Genomic DNA, 27297 nt, shown 5'->3' with positions numbered 1-27297 from the left:
GCGGGGCTCCGGGAGCGACGGCCGGCGCCGCGCCCCGCCCCTCCGCCCCGCCCCTGCCCCGCCGTGTGACGCACGCGTGCGTGCGTGTGTGCGTGCTACGTGCGCGGCGCCGCGGCAAGCTGCGCGCGGCCTGGCGGGGACCCGGATCGGCGGGGCGGCGGCAGCGAGCGGCGGAGCCGGAGCAGCTGGAGCGGGGCCCGGGATTTCCGGGGGCCCACGGCCGCCATCACGGATTTCCTGTGGGACAAGCGCACCGGGCTGGCTGCGAGGACGGTGCGGCGCGGGGCGCGGCGGGGCGGGGCGGGGGTAGGCCTCGGCCTCCGCGGCCGGCGGGGGCGGCCCGGGGCCGCGCGGAGCAGGCCCGGCCAGCGACTCTTCGCGGGGCCGTGAGTGCAGGCCGGCGGCCCGGGGATTGCCGGGGCGGGCCGGGCCGGATGGCCCGAGAAGGCCCCGGCCGGGCCTTGGGGCGTCGGGTCGGGAGGTTCCCCGCCCGCCGCCCCTTCCCGCCGCCCCGGTCTGTCCCGGTGGCCGAACCCCGGTTCTTCCGCTTTTGGGGCTCAGCGCGGCCCCGCGCCCGGCGGAGGCCCCGCCCGGCGGCCGCCATCATCGTCCCCAAACCGGTTCCAGACCTGCTGCGAAGCGCCCCGGTGCGGACTCTGCCCGCGCCTAACGAGGGCGCCCGGCCTCGGCGGGCCGCCAGCCGCGTCTGCCGCCGGTAATTAGAGGCTGGAAGCGGCCGCCCGCCACTGGCGCAGCCAGACCCGGCTGAGCCGCCGAACCGGGGGGAACTGTGAGCTGCCACGCGGAGCCCGGCCCGGTTCTGGAGGGTGACAGCCCGTGCCCTCAGGTCACCGCATCACCGGGGCCTTTCGGTGGCCGTGGTGGTAACATCAGCGTGGGTGTGGGGCAGCAGCCCGGTGCACAGTGAACCTTTCAGGGGGGGAAAAACTGCTGGCGGGGAGGTCTGTGGACAAAGGGAGCTCCCATGGAGATGGGGCAGATGGAGCTGCCTGGTGCTTCGGAACCAAAATACACATGGGAAATATCTTAGAGCTGTGGAGTGAGGATGGGAGCGGCATCCGAAGAACTCTAAGGTTGGGACCTCGTGTGCCATCTTACCGAGGAGTTTTCTCCTTAGCTCTTGACTCTCGAATCCCACCAGGGAGGTAGATGTGAGCACTCCTTCCCTCTGAGGTAGGGTCAGCAGGGCTTTGTTAACACCTCCGTGCATGGAAAGGAGCTTTTTGCTCCCTGGATGCTGTAGGTCCCTCCCCACTTGGAGTGGGAAGTGTAGATGTCACTTGATTGGCAGTAAACTGGAGACAGGAGCTGCCCACTTAGGTGTCTTCGGTACTGGTGTGCAAGGACTTTGGTTCAAGCACCAGTGGTACCCTGAGCTTCATTTCACCATCCTATTTTTTTTCCCTGGTGGTGCTTCTCTCCTTCCTGGGGAGCACATTAGTTTAAAGAGAGAAGGTGGAAGCCCTGAAGGTGCAAATACCGCTCCTGGAGCTCTGGCCTGAGATGGGGGGTGAAGAGGGGAAAGTAACCTGGAAAACAGAACTGCAGCAGACACGGCCCACGTCGCATCCTCTCTCATACAGGGTTCTGGGATCTCTCAAATCCCCTGTGCTCGCTCGGATGCCCTGCTGATTGCCTCCCCTCTCCTTGCTCTTGCCGCTCCTTGGCCCCTGACTCTCTTTGCTGGTTTCTCTCCCTTGCAGTTGCCTCACAAATTCATCACCATCTGTTGTCCCTTAGATGCCTCACTCTAGAAGGTACCGCTCGTCGGAGCGCAGCAGCCGAGGCAGCTATCATGAGCGCTACAGAAGTCGCAAACACAAGAGACGGCGGACACGGTCGCGATCGAGCAGCAGCGAGCGTGACCGTCGGCACCGTCGGGAAGATAGTTACCACGTTCGGTCCAGGAGGTGAGTCTGCAAAGATGAGGCGGGACCTTAAACCCTGCAGTGTTTTAGTGTTTCTCCAGCTCAGCTGGAGGCAACTGTGGTCAGCCCAGCTTCTGGGTGGCCTGGGCCCTGTTCCCTCGTGTGCTCTGAGCCATAACTTCCCTGGCGGTGTTTGTAATCAAATCCCCTCGTCTTGCTTCCCCTCCCTAGCTACGATGACCACTCAGCAGACAGGAGGGCCTACGACCGGCGTTACTGTGACAGCTACCGGCGGAACGATTACAGCCGTGAGCGAGGGGAAGCCTACTATGAACCCGAGTACCGTCATTCCTACGAGTACCGACGCTCCCGGGACCGCGAGGGCAGCTACCGGAGCTGCAAAAGCAGCCGGCGTAAGCACAGGCGGAGGCGGCGCCGCAGCCGGTCCTTTAGTCGCTCCTCATCGGTGAGTATCCTGCTGTGCTGGGCCTCCCCTGTAACCTTTCTCTCCCAGGTGGCGAGCTGGGTAAGTGGAAAACTCACTTTCTAACGCTCTCGGACTCAGCTTGAGAAATGCGTAGAAAGCCTTTGATGCAGACAGCGGTTCCTGTCCACCATCCTGATGCGCCTGGGCAGTGGCTGCCCTGTGCCAGCTGGGCACAGGCGGCTCAGACCCTCTCTTAGTGTTGCCCGCTCCAAGGTGGGAGGAGGACAGGCGTGCCTTGCGAGGCTGGCGTGTCCCCCGGGGTGGTGCTGCAGTCCTCAGCTCCTTTATCCCTGCAGAGCGCTGCTTTTGTTTGGTGATGCTCATTAAGAGCTGTTTAGGAACCCCAGCCAACCAATCTTTTGTACGAGATTTGTACAGCAAACGCTCAGCTGATCCTGGTCCCAGAGAGCTCAGTCTGTCTGCGACAGGCGGCTTGGTCCCCGTGCTCGCTGGTTCGGGCCTGTGTTCTGTGGCAGGAAGCCCCCCCATCTCTGAGGGTTAGGTCCTGCGTCAGAGCGGGATCCTTCTGGGTGGGCCCAGCTGACGTGGGATGTCGTGCAAGGAGCTTTGCAAAGGAGTAGAGCTTGTGGACCGGTCAATTCAGGTAGAGGCAGCCACCATCACAGGCTCTTCTCGGCAGTGTCCCTGGCTTTCTCTTCTCGTCTGTTCTGCTGTTCACCTTCCACTTCTGTTAGACTCCAGACAAGTCCTCTGCTCTGTGTGTGGAGCTCTCAGTGTTGTCTGGTCTGTTCTGGCTGTATGTCCAGGGATGGGATTGTGGGCTGGATTCGGGTCCCAAGTCTGCTGGCTGGTTGCTCCCAGGTGTGGGGATACTTAGCTGAAGAACTGAAGGCAGGAGTTTTCTCTTCTCTGGCATAAACCTCTTATCTGCCTCATCCCAGGCTGTCCCTATTCCCTGTTGGGCCTCTGCTTCTCTCCTGGAAGTTAGTCCTTCCAAGGTTAGCTTCTTTGGGGGAGGGTCTAGAAGAAGTGTCACATCTTCCCCCAGGCAGTCACTCGTAAATTCTCTCTGGTTTTGAATGGATCGTTGTACCAAGAGTTGCTTCCGAAATCTCCGAGTTCATCTTTTTCTGAGTGTTGGGGCTGGGGGAAGCTATGTGGGCGGTTGTTGGAACGGGATGGGGAGTGTCTGTGTGGGGCAGCCTGGCCCTTTGCTTGTGCAGGACTTCCCAGCACCTGCCTTCTGCTGCCTTTCCTCAGTGGCTGCCGTGAGGCTGAACTGAGCCTCTCCCCGCGGCCACTGAGTGCCCGGCTGCAGAGTTGTGCTTCGGCGTGCTCTCTTGGCATTATCCAGGACCCGGAGGCCAGTGCCATTCCTCTCTGAGCCCCCCTAGGAGCGAGAGCAGCTGGCCGCTTCCACTGCCCCTCCGCTAGCCCTTGTTCTGACCGTCTCTGCTCTCACACTGGTTCGGGTGGGGCTGTTTATAGGTTCTTTTTTTCTTTTTTTTTTCTTTTTTTTTTTTTTTTTTGCTACAACGAAAAGCAAACTGTTTTTTTCTTTTCTGAGCTAGTGTGTTGTATCTTGACATGTTCCCTTGCAATATCCCTATCGTTATATATTCCTCTGTGCCGTATGAATTGGCTGGGAATCTCCTCCTGCAACCCCTCCTCAAACAACCATGTGAATTTCCAAACCAACCAATGCGTGACGCTGGCTGCTGCGCTGGTTTGAAAATCTGATTGGTGAATGATGAATTCCCTGTCTGCCTGGGCCAGCAGCGGAGTCGACAGAGCAGCAGAAGGGCCAAGAGTGTGGAGGACGACGACGAGGGGCATCTGATCTATCGCGTCGGCGACTGGCTACAAGAAAGATGTACAGCCAAATCGTAACATAATTTAGCTCTCTAGTTAAGCTCCCATCGCAGTCGCAGATCTGTCTTATCTTTCTGTTTCATTTTATTTTCATTGTTTATTAAAGAGAAACCCTCTCCTTTTCCTCCCCCTTTTGTTAAAGCTACGTTTATATTTTGTATTGTTACTGAAGTGCCAGGGAACTAGGGCAGTTGCCTTGTGCAGCCGGTGTCAGCCTTCCGCTGCTCCGGTCTCTCAAGCTGTGTGCAGGTTAGGTGTTGCAATGCATTCTTCTCTGCCTTGTGTATGCGCTGCATCCAGGTCGTGCTCGCTCTCTCATCTGCCTTCCTTTCTTTCTCTCCCTCCCAGATGAGATTATTAGCACCTTAGGGGAGGGCACATTCGGCAGAGTGGTGCAGTGCATCGATCACAGGAGGTATGTCTGCTCCTGGGACAGGGAGGGACATGGTTGTGAGGGGAAAAGAGAGACCAGGCTGGCGACAGAGCCTTTTGTGCTTAACGTGGGAGGCGGGAGTGAAAATGAGTCTCTTGGTTTCCAGTGTTCCTCTGCTGGTCTGGGCAGTCGCCATCTGGGGTCGCCCACGTGTTGGAGAGGGGTCGGGGTGAACCTCAGGGCTGTCTGTAGGGAGGGAAAAGGCACTGCTTTGGTGGCCCCCCCCTTAATAACAGCCGATTCTGGCTTGAGTAGGGGTGGTGGAAGGCTGTGCTGCACAGGATGAGGCTGGGTCAGAAAGTCCTTTTTGCAGGGCACAGTCTCTCTGACCCAGCTCAGGGGTGATCTTGCGCTTTCTTCCTGTTTCAGGGGTGGTGCACGTGTTGCTCTCAAAATCATTAAAAACGTAGAGAAATACAAAGAGGCTGCTCGACTGGAAATTAATGTGCTGGAGAAAATCAACGAGAAGGATCCTGAGAACACGAAGTGAGTGTGCTCTTGATGTTAAAATGGAAGGGCAAGCATCGCCTTAGCGCAGTTGCAGGGATGGGATGAGAGAGGTACTTGATGTCACGTGACTGTATTAGTTTGTAGCTAGTTTTTGGAGGCATATTGGCTTGCTGTGGGGTACAGACTGAGCAAGGAAGGGAGGAGCCTGGCGCAGGGATAACAGCCAAGTGGTGCGTGCAGATCTGTCCCGAATCAGAATTTTTCTCTCAGTCTCTGTGTCAGGATGTTTGACTGGTTTGACTACCATGGCCACATGTGCATCTCCTTCGAACTGCTGGGGCTCAGCACCTTTGATTTCCTGAAGGACAACAACTATCTGCCTTACCCCATCCACCAAGTACGGCACATGGCTTACCAGGTGTGCCAGGCTGTGAAATGTAAGTGTTCACTGCGCTTCTCGCCGCTGGTCCTTGACTGACTTGGAGAGCTGTGTAGCTCCCAGCATCTGTGCCAGTTCAACTGGTGGCCCACGGCAGCGAGTTCTTGCCGCGGTGCCCCTGTGCCAGTTCTGAGACTTGAGCCTTGAATGCGGTGAATGCGTGCTTAGAATTAATCCTTTTTCTTTTCCTGATTGTAATGTTTTCCGATGCATGTGGGCTGGCAATAGCTCAGGGCACTTCAGCATCCACCTCCACACACATTCTGGTGATCGATATGATCAATCTTTGTGCTTCTGCCGAAGCATCTTGGCCTGGACTAGCCTGGCTGTTCGTGCACAGTTCTAAATGTGGGCTAAACTGGTGCCAGCGTAAGCAAACTGAATCAATGGTGTTTGCTGTTCGGGTGGGTGCAGCCTCGCTTTGCTTCTGTTCCATCATCCCAACTCTGTTTGCTTCCTCAGTTCTGCACGACAATAAACTCACTCACACTGACCTCAAGCCGGAGAACATCCTCTTCGTGAACTCTGACTATGAACTCTCCTATAACCTGGAAAAGGTAACAGCGCTGCCTTGCGTTAGAGGTCTGCTCTTGGTATTCCATACCTTATCAGCAGGTGGGAGGAGTCGGAATGTGGCCCCAGGAGACACAGAGTTGACCAACAATGTTCATGCACTTGTTCAGGGCCTATATTGTATATGAACGGACTGTGTAGTCTGTAAATAAGCCATAGGGACCACAGGCTTACCTGTGTGATTGTGAGAGTGTGTTTAGGGGTTGTGCTGCGGGGCTGTGCCAGCACTAATGTGCCCTCCGAAGCCTTCCCCTCCCGTGGCGCCCTGTGGCGAAGCCTCAGCTGTGTAAGGAAGGGGCTAAGTCTGCATCTCAAAACTCTTGAGTAACTGATACCATTCTCCTTCGCAAAGAAGCGGGATGAGCGGAGCGTGAAGAGCACAGCCATCAGAGTGGTGGACTTCGGCAGTGCCACGTTTGATCATGAGCATCACAGCACGATTGTCTCTACCAGGCATTACCGGGCCCCTGAAGTCATACTGGGTAGGTACTGCTTGGTCTTTCTGCGGAGGCAGCTGTTTGCCTGGAGGGCACTGGGTGCTGCCTGCTGGATTAAGAAGCATTTTGCCTCCACATCACTCCGTAGCGGTCCTGGGTTTACCCTGGGAGATAAGTGCTTTATTTAACATGCTGTACTCTCTGTTTTCTGGGAGGGTCAACAACTGATAAGTTGGTGTTTTGGCATTGCTACCAGCTGGGTGGTATATTGCCACCACTATATCAGGAGCCTGGCTAGAGTGGGAATTGTTTTTTCAGCTGTTTGTTTTTAAAAGGGAGAGGGATTTGAAATCTTGGGCCATAACTGGATCTTTTATTTAAAAACCATTGTTTTTTAGAGCTTGGCTGGAGCCAGCCCTGTGATGTGTGGAGCATTGGCTGCATCATCTTTGAGTATTATGTGGGTTTCACCCTGTTTCAGGTGAGAACTGTATGCTGTATGGCTACCTCACAACTGATGAAAGAGGATGCTGGCTGTTTCCCAGTACAGCCAGAAGCCTCTGGGACTGATGGGGTTCCCTCCATCACTGCAGTCTTGTAGAGGTGACCGAGGTGTTGCCCAGCAAGGGGTTCTGCACTGGGGAACACCCAGGGCTGGAGGTGGAACGACTGGAATCTGTTCCATGCCTTCCCTTTACATTTCTCTCTCTCAGACACATGACAACCGGGAGCACCTGGCCATGATGGAGAGGATCTTGGGGCCAATTCCTTCTCGGATGATCCGGAAGACAAGGTGAGCAAGGCCAGCTGGGCACTGCAGGCTTGCCAGCTCTCTCCTGCTTCATATATAGCAGTTCTCTCTGAGTGATCGAGCTTTGAAGCAGCCTGCTGAGCCAGTTGTCCACGCTGCTGCAGCGTCCTGAGCAGCATGCGCTGCCAGGGCTGGCATGTTGCTGTTGCAAGACATTTTGTGCTTGGGTGTAACCTGTTCCCACCTCTAACTCTGACAGGAAACAGAAATATTTCTACCATGGCCGCCTGGACTGGGACGAGAACACCTCTGCTGGCCGCTATGTTAGGGAAAACTGCAAGCCGCTGCGGGTAAGGCAGGGTGGGCAGAAGCACACGGTTACTTTATCATTTTCTCTTTGCAGAGTCTAATAGTGCCTGCCCCAGTTTTGAAGATTCTTCCTGTGGGCAAGGTTGGGCCACTGAAAGGGTCAGACCAGTGTCTTCCCAAAGACGCCTTGGCTGTCCCAGACATAAACTAGGAAGACGGCAGCAACCTGAGCTTATTCTGACATGGATGAGGAGGTCCTGCTCCCGAGGGCACGGAGACCTCAGGAAGTGCCTGGGAAAGATGGCGGGGGGGTGAAATCTCATCAGTTCCTTGCTTGGTAAAGCGGCCCAGAGCTCAGGTCTAGGATGAGTGATGGTCTGAACACACCAGTCTTCCCTCAGCTTAGCTGTTCAGCCCAGGGAATGTATCGCGACCGGGACAGAGTGCAGCATCCTTGCCCCTAACCTCTCCCCTCATCTCCCCAGCGATACCTGACCTCGGAGGCTGAGGACCATCACCGCCTTTTCGACCTCATTGAGAGCATGCTGGAGTACGAGCCGTCCAAGCGCATCTCCCTAGCCGAAGCCCTCAAGCACCCCTTCTTTGATGTGTTGGAGATGGAGCCGAGCACAAAAATGTGGGACTCTAGCAGAGACATCAGCCGGTGACGCCACGGGTGCCAGCCTGCCCTCAGATTCTAGCCCCCGTGGAGGCCTGTGTGATTTCTAGTCAGACACTTGGTGCTTTTTTTTTATACATGAGAAGAACTCCCTGGACATGTTTGTAAAGCTGTTAATATGTGAGATACTGTAAATAGCCCATATTCTATATCGGCTTCTGAGCACCATGGGCCCGACCTCCTGCTGTTGCTGCTGCCGCTGTTGTGAGGCAAGGGGGCCTGTATGTCCATATTGTAAATACCTCTGTTCACGTGTTGCTTTGTCTCCTGTTCTCTCCTGCCCTCCTCGGTGTAAATACTCCAGGACTCGCAGCTCTCTGTAGCTTGTATGTTTCCTTGTAAGTTATGAAACTGGTGGGACTGCATGGGAATTATTTTTTGGATCAATGTCATAGCCCATCCCCACACCAGAGTTTTATAAGAATTTTGTACAGTCTTTGTGAAAAATAAATATGAAGTGAATAAACCATCTGGTCTGGGTTTGGACCTTCTTGGGGCCGTTCTGCTGGTCGGTTGTGCTCCTTATGTGCAGTGGCTGTATGCTGCGCCCTGCAGAGGGAAGGAAGGCCCGTCCTCTTGTGGGATGAAAGGTACTTTGTGTCCCAGGAAACTTCAGTAATGAAGCCAGCTCTTTCCACCTGCACAGCTCCTCCCGAGCTTGGATGCTGGCCTAGTGGCTAAGCTCGCACTGGGTAGGAGCTGCTTTTGGCCTTCAGGGCTGCAGCTGGACCTGAGCACATTCTGGTGGGGAGGGGTAGCAAAACAGGCTGCCCCTTAGTCACACCCTGTGATCGGTATTGAGGTGGGATATAGAAAAAGGAGGACAGTGGGTACTTCAAGATAGGTGTGACAAATCCAGGTGAAAAAGGCCTGAAGGAGCAAATCCAGGTCCTTATTCTTTAGTAGTAGAGAAGCCTCTTGCCCCCTGGACGGGGTAGAGTGCTGGCTACTGGTGATGGCTGTTGGAAAATGTGTGCCCCGGTGCCCACGTTCAGCTGTCACATACCCCGGTGTCTGTCTGGACTTTTTTGGCTCTTACTGGCTCTGCAGTGAGGCTGGGGCCTTGGCTTGGGCTTTTCCATGGCAATTGCTGGGGCTGTATCAGACCTGATGGCAACTCTGTGTAGATGCTTTGCCACTGCATCTGGAAGAGCCTCGCTGGGGTGGTGATAGTAACAGGGTGGACACACTCACAGTGTTCCGCAGGAGCTTATCGCTTTGCTGTGGCACCATCTGTCTGTGGCAGACTGTATCCTGACTCTGGCAGGCTGTCACCACGCAGAGGAATAAAGGAAAAGTCCAGCTTCACCTGGAGTTAGTGTGGGGAAGTCTCAGGAGGGGCGAAGTTGAGTTGTCTTCATGAGCTTGTGATCCCAACTTAAAGAGCTTGGGCTGGGAGCTCTCACCTGCCTCCTGCGGTATCACTGCGCTGGGCAGCAGCCAGCCAGGCGGTGTGTGCCAGGGAAGGGCAGCAGGGGAAGACCAGGTCCTGCTGCCTGTGTAGCCAGCCCCTGGCTGAGACTGGAGGAGAGTTAGACTGATCGAGTAACACCTGCAATCTGTCTCGGGCTTTAAAAAAAAAACAACAAAAAATAACCCATATCAGAGTCCAAAACCTGAATTCCCAGCAGAGAGCAGGGCTCAAGGTGCCAGCTATCTGGGCTGAAGCGGGAGCTCACAGGTTTGTTTGTAATTTTGTGAGTCTTTGTTCAGAGGCTAAAGAACATTTTCAGCGGAGGGGTGCAGTTGCTGCCGAGCACTGAGAGCTGGGCCGGGAACTAGAGGCAGGTACGGATAGATGTCCTGTGCTGCTCTCCGGGTGCTGAGGAACCCCCGTTCCGGAGGGGGTGCCGTCCACATGGGGCTGGCAGCTGATGGAATCAGGGATCCCCATAAATAACTGGTCCAGGAGACACAAAAGTGAAATTCCCCAAGCTGCTCGTTGTGCCACAAGTTCTTCCCTCACCCTTTTACTTCCATGGAGTCGGCTGGCTCGGGTGGGCCCGGTGAAACTGCTGCTCCGCTGCACCCCCGCCGACCTCCCCGAGAGTAAAGCCGGGGCGTGAAGAGGGGGTGTTCCACGCAGGCCGGGGACGGCCGGTGCCGCGGCCGTGCCGGTACGAGGCGGGAGCCCCACCGAGGGCTTTGGACGTGAGGCCTCGGGGGGACCCGCAGGAGGGGCCTGCTGCCGCCGTGGGCCTGGCGGAACTGAGCCGGCCCTGCGCGGGGGCCCCGGGGGGAACATAGGGGACCCGGGGGGGCGTGGGGGCAGGCATGGGGAACCCGGGGCCCGGCCCTGGGAAGAGACACCGGGAGCCCCGGGGGACGCGGTGGGGCCTGGGCCGGCGTTGCCATGGCCCCGCTGTTGCCACGGAGACGCGCTCCCGGCGGGCCCTGCGCGCGAAGGAGTGTGGGACGGGTGGGCAAGGCGCCGGCACGTGACTCGCGGACATGTGGCCGCATCACGTGCTCACCTCCGCCCAGCCCAGCCCGGCCCGGCCCCGCGCGTGCGCAGAAGCTCCCTGCAGTGGGGCTCCACCGCGCCGCGGGTAGTGCCGGTGACGTCACGGTGCGGCGACCAATCGGCGGCGGCGGGGCGGGGTCTGCGGCGGCGGCGGTCCCGGTCCGGGTCCCGCTCCCGGTTCCCGGTCCCACCATGGCCCAGCGCGGCGGCCCCGCGGCGCTCCCGGACAACCCCTTCCAGGTACGTCCCGCCCGGGGAGGGGCGGCTCCGGTGGCCCCGGTTGTCCCGGTGTCACACCGTGTCTCTCGCAGGACCCCACGGCGCGGCCCGGTCCCGAGCGCGCGGCGCTGGACGCCTACAACCCCTTCGGCAGCGGCGCGGTGAGGCGGCGGGCGGGACGGCGGGGCCGCTTCCCGGCGGCGGGGCCCTCCCCGTGGCCGGCGGCGCCTCACCGCCCCCCTCCTTCTTCCCGCAGCCGCCGCCGCCGTACCAGGCCCCGTCGGCGGCGCCGCCGCCGCCGCCTCCGCCAACCGCCGGCGTGGCCCCGCCGCAGCCCGCCGCGCAGCCCCCGCGGAAAGCCAGCCCCACAGAGCCCCGGAACTACGGCTCCTACGGCACGCAGGTACCGGGGGGGGGAGCGGCGGCCCGTCCGCCGGGGGGGAACCGGGAGAAGGCGGGAGCCCCAGGGCCTCCGTTCCCCCGCAGGCCTCGGCGGCGGCCGCCACGGCTGAGCTGCTGAAGCGGCAGGAGGAGCTGAACCGGAAAGCGGAGGAGCTGGACCGGAGGGAGCGGGAGCTGCAGAACGCGGCCCTCGGCGGCGGCGCCGGTGAGTGGGCTGCGGGACCGGGGGAAAGGGAGGGCGGGAAGGCGTCCGCCTTCCCCCCCCTCCCCCCCCCCCCCCCAGTCCGGGCACTACCGCTCTCTCCTTCTCCCCTCCTTCTCTCCGCAGCGCGGCTGAACAACTGGCCCCCGCTGCCAGCCTTCTGCCCGGTGAAGCCGTGTTTCTACCAAGACATCCCCGTGGAGATCCCCGCTGACTTCCAGAAGACCGTTTCGACCATGTATTACCTCTGGATGGGTGAGTCCCTGGGGAAAACCCAAGGGCAGAGCCTGGGAGGAGGCAGAGGAATAAGTGTTCTGCGTTCGAGTGGATCACAGACTGGTTTGGGTTGGAAGGGACCTTGAAGACCATCCAGTGCCACCCCCTGCCCTGGGCAGGGCCACCTCCCCCCAGCCCAGGTTGCTCCCAGCCCCGTCCAACCCGGCCTTGAACACCTCCAGGGATGGGGCAGCCACAGCTTCTCGGGGCACCCTGCGCCAGGGGCTCACCGCCCCCACAGCCAACAATTTCTTCCCAATATCTCATCTCAATCTCCCCTCTCTGTGTCAAACTGTTCCCCCTCATCCCATCGCTCCCCTCCCTGACCCAGAGTCCCCCCCCAGCTCTCCTGGAGCCCCTTTAGGCACTGGAAGGGGCTCTGAGGTCTCCGCGGAGCCTTCTCTTCTCCAGGCTGACCCCCCCCCAACTCTCTTAGCCTGTCTTCGTAGGGGTGGATGCTGCTGCTCTGGAGAAATCGCAATTAACACTCAGTGCCTGGATTTGGGGGGCTGAGCTCGTGGGGGAGGGGGGGAGCCTTGCTCGTGTTGCCTCACCGATGTGTTGGAGCGTGCCCAGAGAAGGGCAACTGGTGAGGAGTCTGGAGCACAAGTGTTATGAGGAGCGACTGAGGGAGCCTGGAGGAAAGGAGGATGAGGGGAGACCTTCTCGCTCTCCACAACTACTTGAAAGGAGGGTGTAGCGAGGGGGGGGGTGTCAGTCTCTTCTCCCACGTAACAAGCGATAGGAGAAGAGGAAACAGCTTTAAATTGCACCGGGGGAGTTTTAGGATGGATATTAGGAGAAATATTTTCACCGAAAGGGTTGTCCAGCGTTGGAACAGGCTGCCCAGGGCGGTGGTGGAGTCGCCATCCCTGGAAGGGTTTAGAAAATGGGCAGATGTGGTGCTGAGGGACGTGGGTTAGTGGTGGACTTGGCAGTGCTGGGTTAATGTTTGGACTCGGTGATCTTAAAGGTCATTTCCGACCGTAACGATTCTGTGATTCTCTGTCCTCTCTCTCAGCCAGCACCATTGCTCTCTTCCTGAACTTCTTGTCCTCTCTGGCCTGGTTCTGCGTGGAGCCCTCGTCCGGTTCTGGGTTCGGCCTCTCCATTCTCTGGGCTCTCCTCTACACGCCCTGCTCCTTTGTCTGCTGGTATAGGCCGATGTACAAAGCTTTCAGGTGCGTATCTGTTCGAGCTCCCAGGCCAGTAAAGGAGCGGGGTGGGATGGCTGCGAGGCTGGTGCTTGAAACTGGGGAAACTGGGCTGCTCGGTAGAACTGCCCCTGCCCTGAGCCATGGCCCCAAAGGTGTCCCGGCTCCTTGTGGCCTTTGGCTCTGGGGGATGTGGCGATCCTGCGTTGAGCTTCTGGCTGAGGAGCGGATCTTGCTTGGCACGGGGCTGTTCCGAGGAGGTCACGGGAGTGTGTTTTCCCGTGGACCTTGCTGTTGAAGATCCCTGCGCCGCCTTACGCCTCTTCCTCAGATTTCTCCTCGCTTTAAGTCTCTTCGCCAGTGGCTGCGCCTCTGGGGCCTGCGTGTTCTCCTTGCACCCCCGCCTTCGAGGAAGGTTTGAGAGTTGTTTTCTGTCTCTTTCTCCCAGGAGTGACAGTTCGTTCAACTTCTTTGTCTTCTTCTTCGTCTTCTTTGCCCAGAACGTCATGTACGTGCTGCAGGCGATTGGCATACCAAACTGGGGATTCAGGTGCGCGTTGTGCCGACCCTGGGGAGCCCTGGCCGGCCGACTACCCCGGAAAGGGAGGTGGTGGGTGGGGACGGGGCCACCCGTGGGCAACTGCCTCTTGTTTTGCAGTGGCTGGATATTGAGCCTGATAGCGCTGCGGACGAACACGGCCGTGGCTGTGATGATGATCCTGGTGTCCTTGTTCTTCACAGCAGTGGCTGTTTTGGGCATCATTATGCTGAAAAAGGTGAGTTTGGATCGAAGAGTGCCCCTTTGGGAGGACGAGAGCGGGTTTCGGCGGGCGCGGGGGCACAGCTCCATACACTGGGGGGCCGGAACGGGACCGGTGCCCTGACCCCGAGCCTGTTGCTCTCTTCCAGATCCACTCTCTGTACCGCCGGACGGGCGCCAGCTTCCAGAAAGCGCAGGAGGAGTTTGCTGCGGGGGTTTTCTCCAACCAGGCGGTGCGCACCGCCGCGGCCAATGCTGCCGCGGGTGCTGCCACTAATGCCTTCCGGGCGCCTTAGCCAGGCGGGGGCCCCGGCTTCTCATTGCACGTGGGCTCGTTTTAAGGAAGAGGAAATCCAAGTTGCACTTTCATTGGATCCCCGTGTGTCTGCATCAGCTGTCAGAGGCTGCCTCATCCCAGCTTGGAAGTGCTGGTGCCTGAATCGTCTGCTGCTCTAACCCCTTTTCCTCACAGCTGGAGGCTGTTCTGGTTTGTGCTGGTCCCCTTCCCTCGACGGACTGGGAAGGTGCTGTGGCCAAGCCCTGTGGCTGTCACCGCCCTCCCTTCCAGCACCGGACGTGTGACAGGGACCCAAACGGCTGCTCACCTTCCCTGGGCTCTCCTGTTTCCCCACCTGGTGGTGGCACTTGCGTGCCCTGGGACCTGAAGGGTTCCCCTTGTGCCCAGTCCCAGGGCGTGCAGGGGCCGGCTCTTCCCTGGAGGCTTTCGCTTGCCTTCCCTTTGACGCAGGACTCGGTTCTCTGCCAAGAACATCGTCTCCCAGGGGCTTGCTCCGGTGGGGTGGGGCAGGCTCTGTCCCTGGGATGCTGAGCAGGGAGGCAGCCCCCCTCCAAGTCCTTTTCCCTGTCCTCTCCCTCGCTGCTGAGCTGATCCCGTTCCAGGCACAGGGATAAGGAGAGCGTGGCCGGGAGAGGCATGTGCTGCTGGTGGGGTTTCAGCCTGCGTGCCCAGCCACAGCCCTCCCGGCCTGGCAACTGGGGGACCCTAAAGCCGGGCTGGGTGCTGGGCGGGGGGGGGCTCCTGGTACCTCCTCACCTCCCTCTGCGCCTCCAGCGAGGGGGTGAACAGCTTCTCCCTTCCTGGGGCCAGTGACCCCCCACTCCCCCTTCCCCCCCCCCCCAGCGCTCTCACCCTCCCTTCTCGGGGGCTGAGCCCGTCCCTCTGCCCAGCACTGCCCAGTACGTGCCCTCTGTCCCCGCTAGCCCCTGATGTCCCATGTGCCAGTGTCCTTAGCGCTCCCTGGGCCTGGTACCATGGCAGTGGGTCTCATGAGTTCTGCTTTGCCCCATCTCCTCTCCGATGCTCCTGGGTTTGTCCCCGCTGCTCCTGGGCTGGCGAGAGGGTTCGTGCCTTCATCCGTAGGGGCCAGCTCACGCCGTGGGTCCCCCGCAGCCGTGGCTCTGCCCTGTCCCGCTGCGGTGGGGCCGGTGCTGGGTGACCGTGGTGGTCCCTGCTCCGGCCGTGGTCATCCCGCCGTGGGGCAGCTCCGGCCGCAGCCTCCTGTGTGTTGCCGTGCCCGACGCCAAGCCGCCTTCAGGTTTTATTTAAGGAATAAATGAAGTTTCACTCTGTGCCTCCGCTGTCTCCGTGGGTCGCAGATGGGGGCGGGGGGAGGGGGAGGAGGGGGGGGGGGGCGGCGGAGCCGGTGCCGCAGCCTCCGACGGGGCGGGCCGGACTACAGCTCCCGGCGTGCCGCGCAGGGGCGGCCCCGGTGCGGGCGCAGCCCGGGGTGCGGACGGCGGCGGGAGCGTCCCCCGGAGCTGCCCTACGCCTCGGGCGCGCCCGCTCCGCCGCCCGCCCGCCTCCTGCCGCAGCCCCGGCACCGGCCCCGGCGGAGCGGGGCATCCCGGAGGCAGCCGCCGGGGTTCGGCGGGGGGGGGGGGGGGAGATGCTCGGCCGCGCTCCGCCGGTGGGGCGTCCCCGCCAGCCGCTCCGCGCGGGGCCGGGGCTGGGGGGCGCGGGGCGGCCGCTCCGCCGGTAGCAGCCCGCGGCGGGGGCGCTCCGGGGCAGCGGGACCCGCCGCCGGCGGAGGATGCTCCTGGGCGGCGGGCGGCCCCCCTCCCGCTGCCCGGTCCGCGGCTCCCGTCTCCCGGCGCTGTCCCGGGCGCCGCGTCCCGGGCGGCGGTTCTCGGCCTCCGCAGGGCGGGATGAGCCCCCGGCGGGGGCCCGGCGCTGGAGGGACGGCGAGAGAAGAGGAAGCCCCGGTGCCGCGCTCTGCCTCCGGCCGGGAGCTCTAAGCCGCCTCCGCGGCCGGGATGCGAAGGTACCGGTGAAGCCGGTTCGGTTCGCAGCGGCCCCCGGTCCCGGGCGCTGCCCCCGGGGGGCAGGGAAGAGCCGCCGTCAGCATCCTCCGGGAGGCGAAAGGTGGAGCCCGGCCCGTTCCCGCAGATCGTCCGTTCCTGCTTTCCCCGGGCCGGCCCCGTCCTGGCGCGGTGCCGCCGGCTGCCCCGGGGCTCTGGGGCCGGTTGCCCCCGCTCGCCGCCCGGGGCAGCCATGCCCTCCCCCAGCGAGTCCAGCCGCTCGCTGACCGGCCGCACGTCTCGCAGCCTCACCCACCTCCGCGTCCAGCGGACCTGGCTGCAGATCCTGCTGGTGCTGGGCTTCATCCAAGTGATCCTGGGCGTCCTGATCGTCACCTTCAGCCTGGTGGCGGCCACCATCACGCCTTCTGCCAAGATCCGGCACTCCTGCCCATCCTGGGCCGGCTTCTCGGTGAGTTTGGGGCTGGGGCAGCACGTGGAGGGGTCCAGCGCTGCCGGGGCCATACAGCTCCCTGGATGCTGAATTTGCCGCCGGTCCCAGGGGAGTGTAGCCCCGCTGCTCCCCCACCCTCTGCTTGTGGCTGCCGTGGTGCATTGTGGGAGAATCCCGGGGGTTGCCCCAGGGTGACTCTGGGAGGGATGGGGACCCCCGGAGCGGTGCGGGGGGCTATCCGGGGTAGGCGTTGAGGTGACACGGTTCTGGATGAATGCTGAGCGAGGTCTGTGCAGCCACAGGCAGGGAGGGCTGCGTGGGGTGCTGCAGTGCCGCCAGGGCGGGGGACCGGGCAGCCTCCTGCCCTGCTGGGGAGGGGATGCTCTGCCCGCTGGGGACGTGGGGTGAGGGCAGGACCCTGCTAGGCCTGGGGTCCCCCCTGGCAGTGACCCCGTGGCACAGATCCTGGCCTAGGTTTGCTGCCCGGCATGGAGCTGCCCGCAGTCCCCAGGCTCTCCAGTGCCCTGAATCAGCAGTTTCTCCGGGCTTGCGGCACCGAGGCTGCCCCTACGGCCCTGCTGCTCCCGGGCCGGCTCCAGGCCCACAGGGCTGGGGGGGGGGGGCTCTGCCCAAGGGCAGGGGCTGCTCTGGGCCCCACTACCTGGCAGACACCCCCTCCTCATCCTCACCCCCGGGCTTGTGCGTCTGCAGCTGGCGCTGTCTGGGCTCGTCGGCATCGTCTCCTGGAAGCGGCCACTCACCCTGGTGGTAGGTGTTAGGGGGGGACCCCCTCTGCGGATGGGGGTCCAGGCTGGGGAGGGCAGCGCGGGGGGACCCACATGCCCCCAGACGTGCAGCCACGTGCGTCGGCGCCCTGCCCGGCTGGCAGCCCCTCTCCTCCCCGCTGCAGATCACCTTCTTCACGCTGCTGTCGGTGCTGGGCGTCATGCTGAGCCTCGCTGGGTCCATCCTGTCCTGCCAGAACGCGCAACTGGTGAAGTCCTTGGAGGCCTGCGAGAGGGTGAGGCTGGCCGGGGGCTGCCGAGTGCCTCCATGCACATGGGCCACTGCGCGCAGCTCCTCCCTGGCTGCAGGGCTCTGGGGACACCGGGAGCTGCGGAGCAGGGTTCCGGTGGCGGGACGCACCGGTGGCTCTTGGGGGACGGTATGGCATCCAGAGGTCCATCACGGTGTTTCTTGTCCCCAGGAAAGGGACTCGTGCGTCTGCTGCCAGGCCCGCTCGGAACCCCCACCAGCCCCCTGCAGCCGGCAGAGCGAGATGCTGACCATGTTCCCCAACCCCGACTGCCGGAGCATCCGCGTGGCACTCAAGGTGGGGGACCCAGGGTGGGGGTGGGGGTGGCTACAAGGGCTCCCTGGGGAGTAGCCGCGCACCCCGCCATGCTCTGTGGGCGTCCGCAGCTCACCCCGCTCCTCCCCAGGATCTCCTCTTCAGCGTCTGCGGCTTGACTGTCCTCTCCACCATCATCTGCACGCTCTCCGCTGTCGTGTGCTGCATCCAGATCTTCTCCCTCGACATCGTCCATGTGGTGAGTCCCGGCCCTGGCCCAGGAGCAGATGGAGCTGAGCAGCACTCCCAAGCTGGTGGGAGTTGGGGGGGGGCAGCAGGGTGCCAGGGCAGGACCTGGCCCCAGCCGGGTGGCAATTAAGGCCCAGGACCCGTGTCGCTCACCACACCACTGGCCAGGGGGTCCCAGCTCTTCTTCCTCCCCTCTCCCTGCAGTTGGTCCCCCAGCGCTCGAGCTCCGTGACGCTGGAATGCACCTCCCCCCCCGACACCTTTCTGCAGAGCATGATGGATTTCGAGGAGTTCGTCCCGCCGGTGCCACCCCCCCCCTACTACCCACCCGAGTACACCTGCAGCTCCGAGACAGATGCGCAGAGGTACCGGCTGGGAGCGGGGCTGGTGCAGCGGGGCCGCCGTGGTGCGGGAGCGGTGGACCCCAAGCGGGGCTCGTCCCACCCGACGTGGCTTCTCTGCTCTTGCCTGCACAGCATCACCTACAACGGCTCCATGGACAGCCCCGTGCCCCTCTACCCGACCGACTTCCCCCCCTCCTACGAGACCGTGATGGGGCTACGGGGAGACAGCCAGGTGGGAGACGGGGGGCTGCAGGCAGGGGAGGGCCAGGCAGGGTCCCTCTTCTCCCTGTTCCCTCACCGCGCCGTCCCGCAGGCCACCCTGTTTGACTCGCAGCTGACGGATGGCTCGCACGCCTGCACCTGCGACCGTGTCCCCTCCATCGTGCTCAGCGGAGAAGGTGAGCGCGCCCCATCGGCGCACCTCGGGCTGGAGCGTCGGCGGGATGGGAGAGGGCTCGTGGGCTGACCAGCCCTTCCCGGATCCTCTTCACCCACACCCGCTCCGCTCCTCGCAGTGTCCATGGACAGCGGATCCCTGATCATGTCTGAGATCATGGACATCCCCGGGGACAGCAGTCCCTCTGAGGACTCGTGCCTGCTGGAGCTGCAAGGCTCCATGCGCTCCGTCGACTACGTCCTCTTCCGCTCCATCCAGCGCAGTCGCGCGGACTACTGCCTGAGCGTGGACTGCGTGCAGTGCAGCCACCACGCGCGCAGCCCCACGCTGGCCTTGCAGGGGCCCTTCGAGGAGACGCCCCAGCCCCGGGTGCGGGGGGAGCGCTCCTACTCCTGCTCCACGGCGGAGCCCGGCCACGACGGCATCTTGGTGGGGGGAGCCGTCACCCACAGCTGCAATCGCCTGGAGGGGTTGTCCCGCTGCATCGGCCCCTGTTTCCCCGAGGTGCGGCTCAAGGAGAAGGGCGCGCTGCAGGGGCGCGGGGGTGGCTGCTCCCCAGGGCTCGGCGCCGGGCGCCTCCGCCAACCGCGGCGCAACAGCGAGACCTCCTGCCCCTCATCCCCGGCCCCGGGGCTGAACCAGCGCCCGCTCGTGAGGTCGCACAGTGACCCCGGCGTCGTGACGGCCGGCCATGCTGGTAGGTGGCAAAGGCTGCCGGGATGGGGACGCGCAGGCGGCAGCGCCGGAGCGGTGCAGCCGGGATGCACCGTGGGTTTGGGTGGCGTTTATCTGCGGCCAGGTGGGATTAGAGCCAGGGCGGGGTTGTCCCAGGGGAATGGGGGGAGAGGGGTGCCGGGCAGGTTGTGCTGCTGGGGTTCGTGCTGGGGGTCCGCACAGCAGCGTGGGGCACTGCCCAGGGTCTGAGCGCTCTTTCTGCTCCCAGCAGATTTCAGGGAAGTACTTTATACCAAAGCACTGGAGGACACCGTGTCCAACTCCTCCGCGGATACAGGTCAGGGCACGGCGCTGTACTGGGATACACCAAAAGGTGGGGGGAGCGTTTCCCTTTGGGGATCGGGCTCACCCCGCTGGGGCTGGGATGATGGAGACCCGCGGCGGTACTGCTCCCACCGGCTGGGGACGGGAGACGGGACCCCCGGGGGCTGCGGGGACAGGTCCCGGGCAGGAGCAGTGTCCCGGCATCTGAGGGTGGCATCTCCGCAGGGCTGTGCTCGGAGGCCTGCCTGCTCCGCCGTTCGCACTGTGACTCCCCACCGCTGCTCCGGGCCGGCTCGGTGGGGAAGAGCAAGCCGCTGCCCCCCAAGAAGGTGACGCAGCAGCTGTCGAAGACGACAACCCGTTCCCTGGGGGACCTCAAGGTCTGCCGGGGCACCCGTGGGCTGGTGGCCAGGTTCCTGCAGAGACCCAAGCGCAGCCCAGCAGCCGGCGTGGAGGTGCCCGGGCACAGTTCCCAAGGGCACAAGCAGGTGAGCTTTGGTAGCCGCGGTGCCCCAGGGGACAGGGGTATGTCCTTTTTCCCAGGGAGCCCCATCCACACCCCCTCTCTCCCTCCGGTCCCCACCAGCACCTCCACGCTGGCCCTTCCAGGGTCTCCGTTAGCCTGTCACGGCGTCAGCGCCCTGGCTACGGGGCTGCGGGGAGAGCCTCCTCCCTGGGGCTCTGTCCTTGCCCAGCCCTTCTCGGCATGGCAGCCCCTTCCCCTCGGCCCCCACTGTAGCCCTGAGTGGGAAAATCACGCGTGTCGCAACGGCTTTGGCTTTGCCCCTGAGTCACCGCAGCCTGGAGGCAGTCGCTGGGACATCCCGGCCTCGGCTTACGGGACACCGGAGACCTTGCGCAGCACGGGGAGGCCCTGACGGGAACGAGCCTGTCCTTAATGACGGCGTACACGCGTGACGCATGCCTCCGCCATCACGCCTCCGCCATCCCTCGCCACCCCTGCCGTCCTGCCCCGCGCGCCTGCCCGGCTGCCACCGCAGCGGCGACCATCCGGCGGGGCGGGCGAGCGCCTGGTGCCACGGGCAGGGGTGCCAGCCTGTCCCCGCGGGGTTGCAGGTTCCCCGGAGCGCCTGGCCGGGAGCGGAGCGGCCCCACGAAGGCATCCACCTACAGAGCTGCGGGGACCTGAGCTCCACCTCGTCCCTGCGGCGGCTCCTGTCCGCCCGCCGGCTGGAACGCGGCCGCCCGCGGAGCCTCAGCGGGACCTGCAAGGAAAGCGTGCTCTGACAGCGCACCCCCACCCACGGCGCAGCCGCCGCGGGGACCCTCCCGCTGCAGAGAGAGGGGGGTCCCCGCTCCGGGCCAGGACCCTCGGACATTGCTCGGACGTGGCTGCTGCCCCGGCGGGGCTGGGTCCTGCGCCACTGCCCGGGGGCCTCGGCTGGGCCAGGGCGAGGGGCTGGTCCCCTGGGGTGACTGTTGGGGGACCGAGACGGCTGTGCCCGTCCCCTGCCCTGTCCCCCCCCTGCGCTGGCCATGCCCCTACCCCAGGATGGCCATGCCTGTGCCCTGCCCTGTCCCCTATGCCAGCCGTGCCTGTGCCCTGCTCTGTCCCCCCGCCCCAACACCGGCTGTGCCTGTCCCCTGCCCTGTCCCTCCTCAACACCGGCTGCGTCTGTCCCTGTGCTGGCCATGCCTGCCCCTGCCTTGTCCCCCCCTGCGCTGGCCGTGCCTGTCCCCCACACTGGCTGTGCCTGGTCCCCTGTGCTGGCCATGCCCGTCCCCTGCCCCGTCCCCCTCTGCGCTGGCTGTGACTGTACCCCGGGATGGCCGTCCCTGTCCCCTGCCCTGTGTGTCCCCCCCAAACACCGGCTGTGCCTGTCCCCTCCCCTGTCCCCTGCCCTGTCCCCCCCTGTGTTGGCCATGCCTGTCCCCTGCCCTGTCCCCTCCTCTGTCCCCCCTGTGTTGGCCATGCCTGTCCCCCACCCTGTCCCCTGCCCTGTCCCCCCCTGTGTTGGCCATTGGCCATGCCTGTCCCCCACCCTGTCCCCTGCCCTGTCCCCTCCCCTGTCCCCCCCCGTGTTGGCCATGCCCGTCCCCTGCCCTGTCCCCTTCCCTGTCCCCCCCTGTGTTGGCCATGCCCGTCCCCTCCCCTGTCCCCTGCCCTGTCCCCTCCCCTGTCCCCCTGCCCTGTCCCCCCCCGTGTTGGCCATGCCCGTCCCCCGCCCTGTCCCCTGCCCTGTCCCCTGCCCTGTCCCCCCCTGTGTTGGCCATTGGCCATGCCTGTCCCCCACCCTGTCCCCTGCCCTGTCCCCCGCCCTGTCCCCTCCTCTGTCCCCCCCGTGTTGGCCATGCCCGTCCCCTCCCCTGTCCCCTGCCCTGTCCCCCCCCCCCCCCAACACCGCCTGTGCCTGTCCCCTGCGCCGGCCGTGCCCGTCCCTGCCCTGTGTCCCCCTTAGCACCAGCGCTGCCCGTCCTCCGCCCGGCCCTGCCCGGTCCCCGGTGCCCCGCGCTGGCCGTGCCCGCCCCCTCCCCGGTGTCATCCGTCCCGTCCCGTCCCCCCCCCCTCCAGCCCGGCTGCGCCCGGGGTCGCGTTGCGGGGCCGGTCCCGCGGCGCTCGGAGCCGCGCTGCCCCCCGCTACACACCGAATAAAGGTGGTCGCCGCCCGCCCGGGGCCGTGGGACCGGTGGCGCCGGGGAACGGGGATGGGGATGGGGATGGGGGGGGGGGGCGTCGGCGGGCGGAGCGGGTGGGTCAGCTGACCGGTCACGTGAGCGGCGGGCGGGGCGCCGGGCGCGCGGGTGCCGGTGGCGGTTCCGGGAGCGCGGGGCGGGCCCGCAGCGGGGGACGGCCGGTACCGGCGCTGATCACGGGCCGAGCGGGGACGCAGCGCGTCGCCCGGTGCCCGCCCGCGCCTCCCGGTGTCCTCCCGGTGCCGGGTCGGGGGGGGGGGGACGACGACGGTGAGCGGCTGCCCCGCCGGTGAGGCTCCCCCCGGGTCCGCGGCCCCGTTACCGTCGCGGGGTTAGGGCCGGGCCCGCGGTCTTGCCCAACCGGGGTCCGGCCCGCCCAGTGCCGGTGCCGCTCCTGCACCGGCGGCCCGGGCGTGGGCGGGACGGGAAGCCCGGGCGCCCTTAAAGGCGAGGCCGGCAGCGGGCCCGCTGCTACCGGGGTGACGGGGCAGCCAGCGCGGCCCGGACCGGCTCGGGGTGCCACCGGGACGGGGGGCTTCGGCGGTGCCGCCGCTCCCAGGGCCTGCGCCCCCGGGGGACATAGAGGGGCCATGGGGGGTGCCGGTACCGGTACCGGTGCCCTGGGCTGGCTGCTGCTGCTGCTGCTGCTGCCGGTTGTGCCCCGGGCCGCAGGTGAGCACGGGGACGTGGCGGGGGTGGCAGTGGCTTGGGTGCCGGGGTGCCCTGGGACAGGGTCAGGAGCCGGAGGCAGCGCCGGAGTCGGGGTGCGCGGGGAGGGGACGGGGCGCGGGGGCGGAGGCAGCCCCCCGTGCGGGCAGGAGAGCTCTGGCGGGGACGTGTCCCCAACCCGGTGGCTGCCCCCATCCTGCCCACCCCCCACCCTGCCCCTACCCGCAGGCGCCCGGCCCTGTAGCCCCAAGTACTTCGGCCGTGACGCCATGGTGTGCGTCTGCAACGCCACGTACTGCGACACGCTGGACCCCGTGGTCCTGCCGGCCCCGGGCACCTACGTCAAGTACGAGAGCAGCAAAGCCGGGAAGCGGCTGGAACGCAGCGAGGGGAGCTTCCAGCGCAGCCTGCACGCCCCAGGTACCCGCCGCGGCCAACAGAGACGGGCCGGACCTTGCGTGCGACCTGCGGTCACACTGGGTTCCTTCCCTGCAGATCTCGTCCTGACCGTGGACACGACGAAGCGGTACCAGAAAGTGAAAGGCTTTGGTGGCTCTGTCACTGATGCGGCTGCCATCAACATCCTTTCCCTGCCGGAAACAGCCCAGGATCACCTGCTCCGCTCGTACTTCTCTGAGGAAGGTGAGGACATCAGGGCAGGTGGGAGGGACAGTGACGGGGACCCCGGGTGCCAGCAGGGCTTGGAGACCTCCTGTCCCACCTCTGCCTGTCCCCCCTCGCTGTGCCTGGCAGGGCTGGAATACAACCTCGTCCGGCTCCCCATGGCCAGCTGCGATTTCTCCCTCCACGCCTACACCTACGACGATGTTCCCTTCGACTACGAGCTCACCCACTTCAGCCTGCGAGATGAGGACACGAAGCTGAAGGTGAGCGGTGGGAGGGAGCGGGCGAGCGTGGAGGGAGTACAGGGGCTCAGCTCAGGCGGTCCCTCTGCCCTCTCCTGCAGATCCCCCTCCTGCATCGAGCCTTGGCCATGAGCAAGCAGCCGGTGTCGCTCTACGCCAGCCCCTGGACCTCCCCGACCTGGATGAAGACCAGCGAGTCCTACGTGGGGAAGGGCACGCTGAAGGGGGAGGCGGGGGACAAGTACCACAAGACGTGGGCCAACTACTTTGTACGGTAAGGGGTGCCTGGGGCGAGGGGACGGGGGAAGGTGGCGCTGGGGAGGCCCCGTGGCTCACCCCCTCTCCCCCGCCCCCCAGGTTCCTGGATGAATACGCCAAGCACAATCTGACCTTCTGGGCGGTGACGGCGGAGAACGAGCCCTCGGCCGGGCTGATCAACAACTACCCCTTCCAGTGCCTGGGCTTCACAGCCGAGCAGCAGCGGGATTTCATCGCACGGGACCTGGGCCCCGCGTTGGCCAACAGCTCCCACCGCCACATCCAGCTCATCATCCTGGACGACAACCGGCTCCACCTCCCACACTGGGCTAAAGTGGTGAGTGTGGCATGGGGTCGGCCAGCACGGTGAGCCGGGGCAGAGCCCCACTCCCGCTGGCACAGCGTGTCCCTGCAGGGGTGGGGTGGGGGGGCTCTGCTGCTCCGTCCCGCGGTGCGAGGGCTGGCGCCATGGCTCTCCGCCCCGTGGCACCCAGCGGTGGCTGACTCTTCTCCCTGCCAGGTCCTGGAGGACGAAGAAGCAGCTCGCTACGTCCACGGCATCGGCATCCACTGGTACCTGGACTTCATTGGTCCCATACAGGACACGGTGGTGCCCACTCACGAGCTCTTCCCCGACTACTTCATCCTGGCCACAGAGGCGTGCATCGGGGCTCACTTCTGGGAGAGGGACGTGATCCTGGGCTGCTGGGACCGGGGGAACCAGTACAGCCACAGCATCCTGACGGTGAGGCCCCTGAGCCACCCTGCACGGGCAGGCCCCGGAGAGGGCTGCCGGTGCGCTCCCTCTCCCGTCGGCACCCAACTCCTTGGGCAGACACCTGGGCTGTCCCATTGCAGAACCTGAACCACTTTGTGGCCGGTTGGACCGACTGGAACCTTGCCCTGGACCTGGAAGGGGGCCCCAACTGGGTCAAGAACTACGTGGACAGCCCCGTCATCGTGGACACCAGCGAAGGCATCTTCTACAAGCAGCCCATGTTCTACCACATGGGGCACTTCAGGTGGGTCGGGGCCGCCCCGACGTGCTCTCAGCTGCCTGGGCTCCCGCTCCATGGTTGCAGTAGCAGCTTGGCGGGAGGGGAGCAGGGCAGGTTTGGTGGGAGGAGAGCTCTGCCGGGCTCTGATTCCCTTCCTGAGGTTGCTTCTCGTTCCTGCCCGCGCAGTAAGTTCATCCCCGAGGGCTCCCAGCGCGTGGGGCTCGTCGCCTCCAAAGAATCCAAGAAGACGGACCTGGAGTACACGGCTTTCCTGCGCCCCGACGGTGCCGTGGTGGTGGTGGTTCTGAACCGGTGAGTGATGCAGCTCAACCCGCAAGCGTGGCACCCCGTCCTGCCGGCCCCGGCGTGTGGTTCATCCTTGACGGGTCTTGCGCACCGCTGGCTCTCGGGAGCTGCTGCGGATCTGACCCCGCTGCTCCTCCCCCTCCAGGTCCATGCAGAACGTCACCTTCGGGCTGGCCGACACGGTTGGCCTCATCGCAGCCCTGGCTCCGGCCAGCTCCATCCAGACGTACCTGTGGCGGCGGCAGTGATGGGGTTGGGATGCCCGTGGCTGGCCAGGGGCCGGAGCGAGCCGGGCTGGGAGAGCCCACGCTGCCCTCGGGCTCGGGCCTGGGAGCGCGGAGGAGGCGGTTCACCACTGTCTGCGCTGCGGCGGAGCCCAGCGCCGGAGAGAGCCGGAGGAGCGAGCCGGGCTGGGGAGCGCAGTGCGCGTGCAGGAGGGCCGGGGGCACCGGCGCCCCTCGGGGTGGAGATCCCACAGGCGGTGAATGCTGTTTGCTGCTGCTCCGACATTAAATGCTGATGCTGCCTCTATGTCTGTGGCTGGAAGAGAGACGGCCGCGTCCCTCCCCGGCGCCGTGGCTAGGTGCCGCCCGGGCACGGAGCCCGTGGGACTCCCAGGAGCGGCGTGGAGCTCCTGAAGCATTTTGGGGTGGCCGTTCTCCCTGCCCACCCCGGCTGCCCTCCTCCCCACAACTCGCGGCGGAGCTTCCCACCACTGGGATGGTGCTGCAGGCTCCAGTTTGAGACTGGGAACAAGCGTCTGCTGCCTGGCGGGGGGGGTGAGCTGAGGCCAGCCGCTCTCCTGCTGCCTGTGTGGGCAGGTTTAGGAACTGGCAGGCAGTTTAGGATTTACCCTGCACCCAGACGCTCCGGGCGCCGGAGCGGGAGTGGGAGCAAAGTGCGTGGACGCCCGTCTTGGTGGAAGCCCGGGGCAGGGATTGCGGCCAAGCTTCGGCTTTCTCTGCTTTTCCTGCCAAAGCTGGAGCCACTCGCAGCCCCGTGCTGGGCTGGGGGGGGTGGGGGGGTGGGGTGTTCCCCAGGGCCGAGGCTGGAGGCAGAACCAGCTCCGGGAGCATCCCGGCACGGTGGGTTTCGGGGTACAAGCCAGCCCTGGATGCGGGGTCAGGGCATCTGCCTGCTTCTCCGGGGGCTTTGCAGGGAGAGGGACGCTGCTGTGGATTTCGTCACCCCTGGGGACGGGGCAGCTGGGGCAGAGAGAGGTCCCCGCTGTGACGAGGATGCTCGGGGCGCAGCAGGGGCTCAGCTCCCGCCGCGGAGCCGGGGCAGCTTGAGCAAGCGGGCACGGGGCCAGGAGTGGGTGCTGAGCGCCGGCGCACCCAGGAAGGAGGGAGGGAGCTGGGAGGATGTGCTGAGCAGGGGATTAGGACAGGGAGGTCGCGATTGCAGGCAGGGTGAGGAAGGGAGGCCGGAGCTGCTGGGCTGATCCGGGTCAGCCGGGTCGAGGCAGGCGGGATGCGGCCCGGGATGCCATCAGGGCTGACAGCAGCGACGCTGCGTGGGCCGGGCACGGCCCAGCACCGGCTCCGGCAGCGCCCGGGGCGCTGGGTAGGTGCGTGACAGGGTCACCGTGGGAAGCTGGCACGTCCTGCATCGCGGTGCCACCGGGGTATGGCTCTGGGGTAGGAGCCCTGGGAACCCGCAACACCACGTCCTGGGGAGAACTGGCTCGGCAGAGGGGCAGGAGCATCCCGCTCCTGGCCGGAGGCTCTTTGTGTTTGTCCACAAGAGGGAAATATTTCTCCAGGATGGCAGCAGCAGCGAGCCCTGCTCCCAG

At 64.4% G+C, this 27297-nt stretch overlaps 4 protein-coding genes across 4 annotated transcripts; all 4 read left to right on the top strand.

Moving 5' to 3' along the window:
* Window positions 1–140: 140 nt before the first annotated feature.
* CLK2 (CDC like kinase 2) lies at window positions 141–8741 on the top strand. Its single transcript, XM_082496073.1, has 13 exons — window positions 141–273; window positions 1762–1931; window positions 2121–2355; window positions 4114–4210; window positions 4558–4624; window positions 5012–5128; window positions 5363–5529; window positions 5994–6088; window positions 6457–6586; window positions 6940–7022; window positions 7255–7334; window positions 7552–7642; window positions 8087–8741. Exons 2-13 carry the CDS (start codon window positions 1762–1764, stop codon window positions 8267–8269), a joined length of 1515 nt encoding a protein of 504 aa, XP_082352199.1. The 5' UTR covers window positions 141–273; the 3' UTR covers window positions 8270–8741.
* Window positions 8742–10923: 2182 nt separating this feature from the next.
* Window positions 10924–15347, top strand: SCAMP3 (secretory carrier membrane protein 3). Its single transcript, XM_082496006.1, has 9 exons — window positions 10924–10984; window positions 11056–11124; window positions 11220–11366; window positions 11450–11570; window positions 11694–11822; window positions 12865–13024; window positions 13446–13547; window positions 13656–13773; window positions 13907–15347. Exons 1-9 carry the CDS (start codon window positions 10937–10939, stop codon window positions 14051–14053), a joined length of 1041 nt encoding a protein of 346 aa, XP_082352132.1. The 5' UTR covers window positions 10924–10936; the 3' UTR covers window positions 14054–15347.
* A 922-nt stretch (window positions 15348–16269) lies between these two features.
* ENTREP3 (endosomal transmembrane epsin interactor 3) lies at window positions 16270–21072 on the top strand (the record flags this gene model as incomplete). Its single annotated transcript, XM_082496223.1, has 12 exons — window positions 16270–16488; window positions 17182–17238; window positions 17381–17491; window positions 17678–17803; window positions 17913–18020; window positions 18215–18375; window positions 18487–18586; window positions 18668–18752; window positions 18870–19448; window positions 19698–19763; window positions 19976–20238; window positions 20828–21072. The coding sequence occupies 12 exons, from the start codon at window positions 16270–16272 to the stop codon at window positions 20996–20998; spliced, it is 2046 nt and encodes a 681-aa protein (XP_082352349.1). The 3' UTR covers window positions 20999–21072.
* Window positions 21073–22920: 1848 nt separating this feature from the next.
* LOC309682187 (lysosomal acid glucosylceramidase-like) lies at window positions 22921–26026 on the top strand. Its single transcript, XM_082496212.1, has 10 exons — window positions 22921–23077; window positions 23303–23494; window positions 23570–23716; window positions 23828–23961; window positions 24042–24214; window positions 24298–24535; window positions 24719–24943; window positions 25057–25220; window positions 25383–25508; window positions 25648–26026. The coding sequence occupies exons 1-10, from the start codon at window positions 22996–22998 to the stop codon at window positions 25748–25750; spliced, it is 1584 nt and encodes a 527-aa protein (XP_082352338.1). The 5' UTR covers window positions 22921–22995; the 3' UTR covers window positions 25751–26026.
* The last annotated feature ends 1271 nt before the right edge of the window (window positions 26027–27297 follow it).

This window comes from Vanellus vanellus (assembly GCF_965231255.1).
Source record: "Vanellus vanellus genome assembly, chromosome: 27".
In the NCBI taxonomy this organism is placed as follows: Eukaryota; Metazoa; Chordata; class Aves; order Charadriiformes; family Charadriidae; genus Vanellus; species Vanellus vanellus.
The sequence above is the reverse complement of the archived record's forward strand: the minus strand, read 5'-3'. Positions and strand labels throughout refer to the sequence as shown.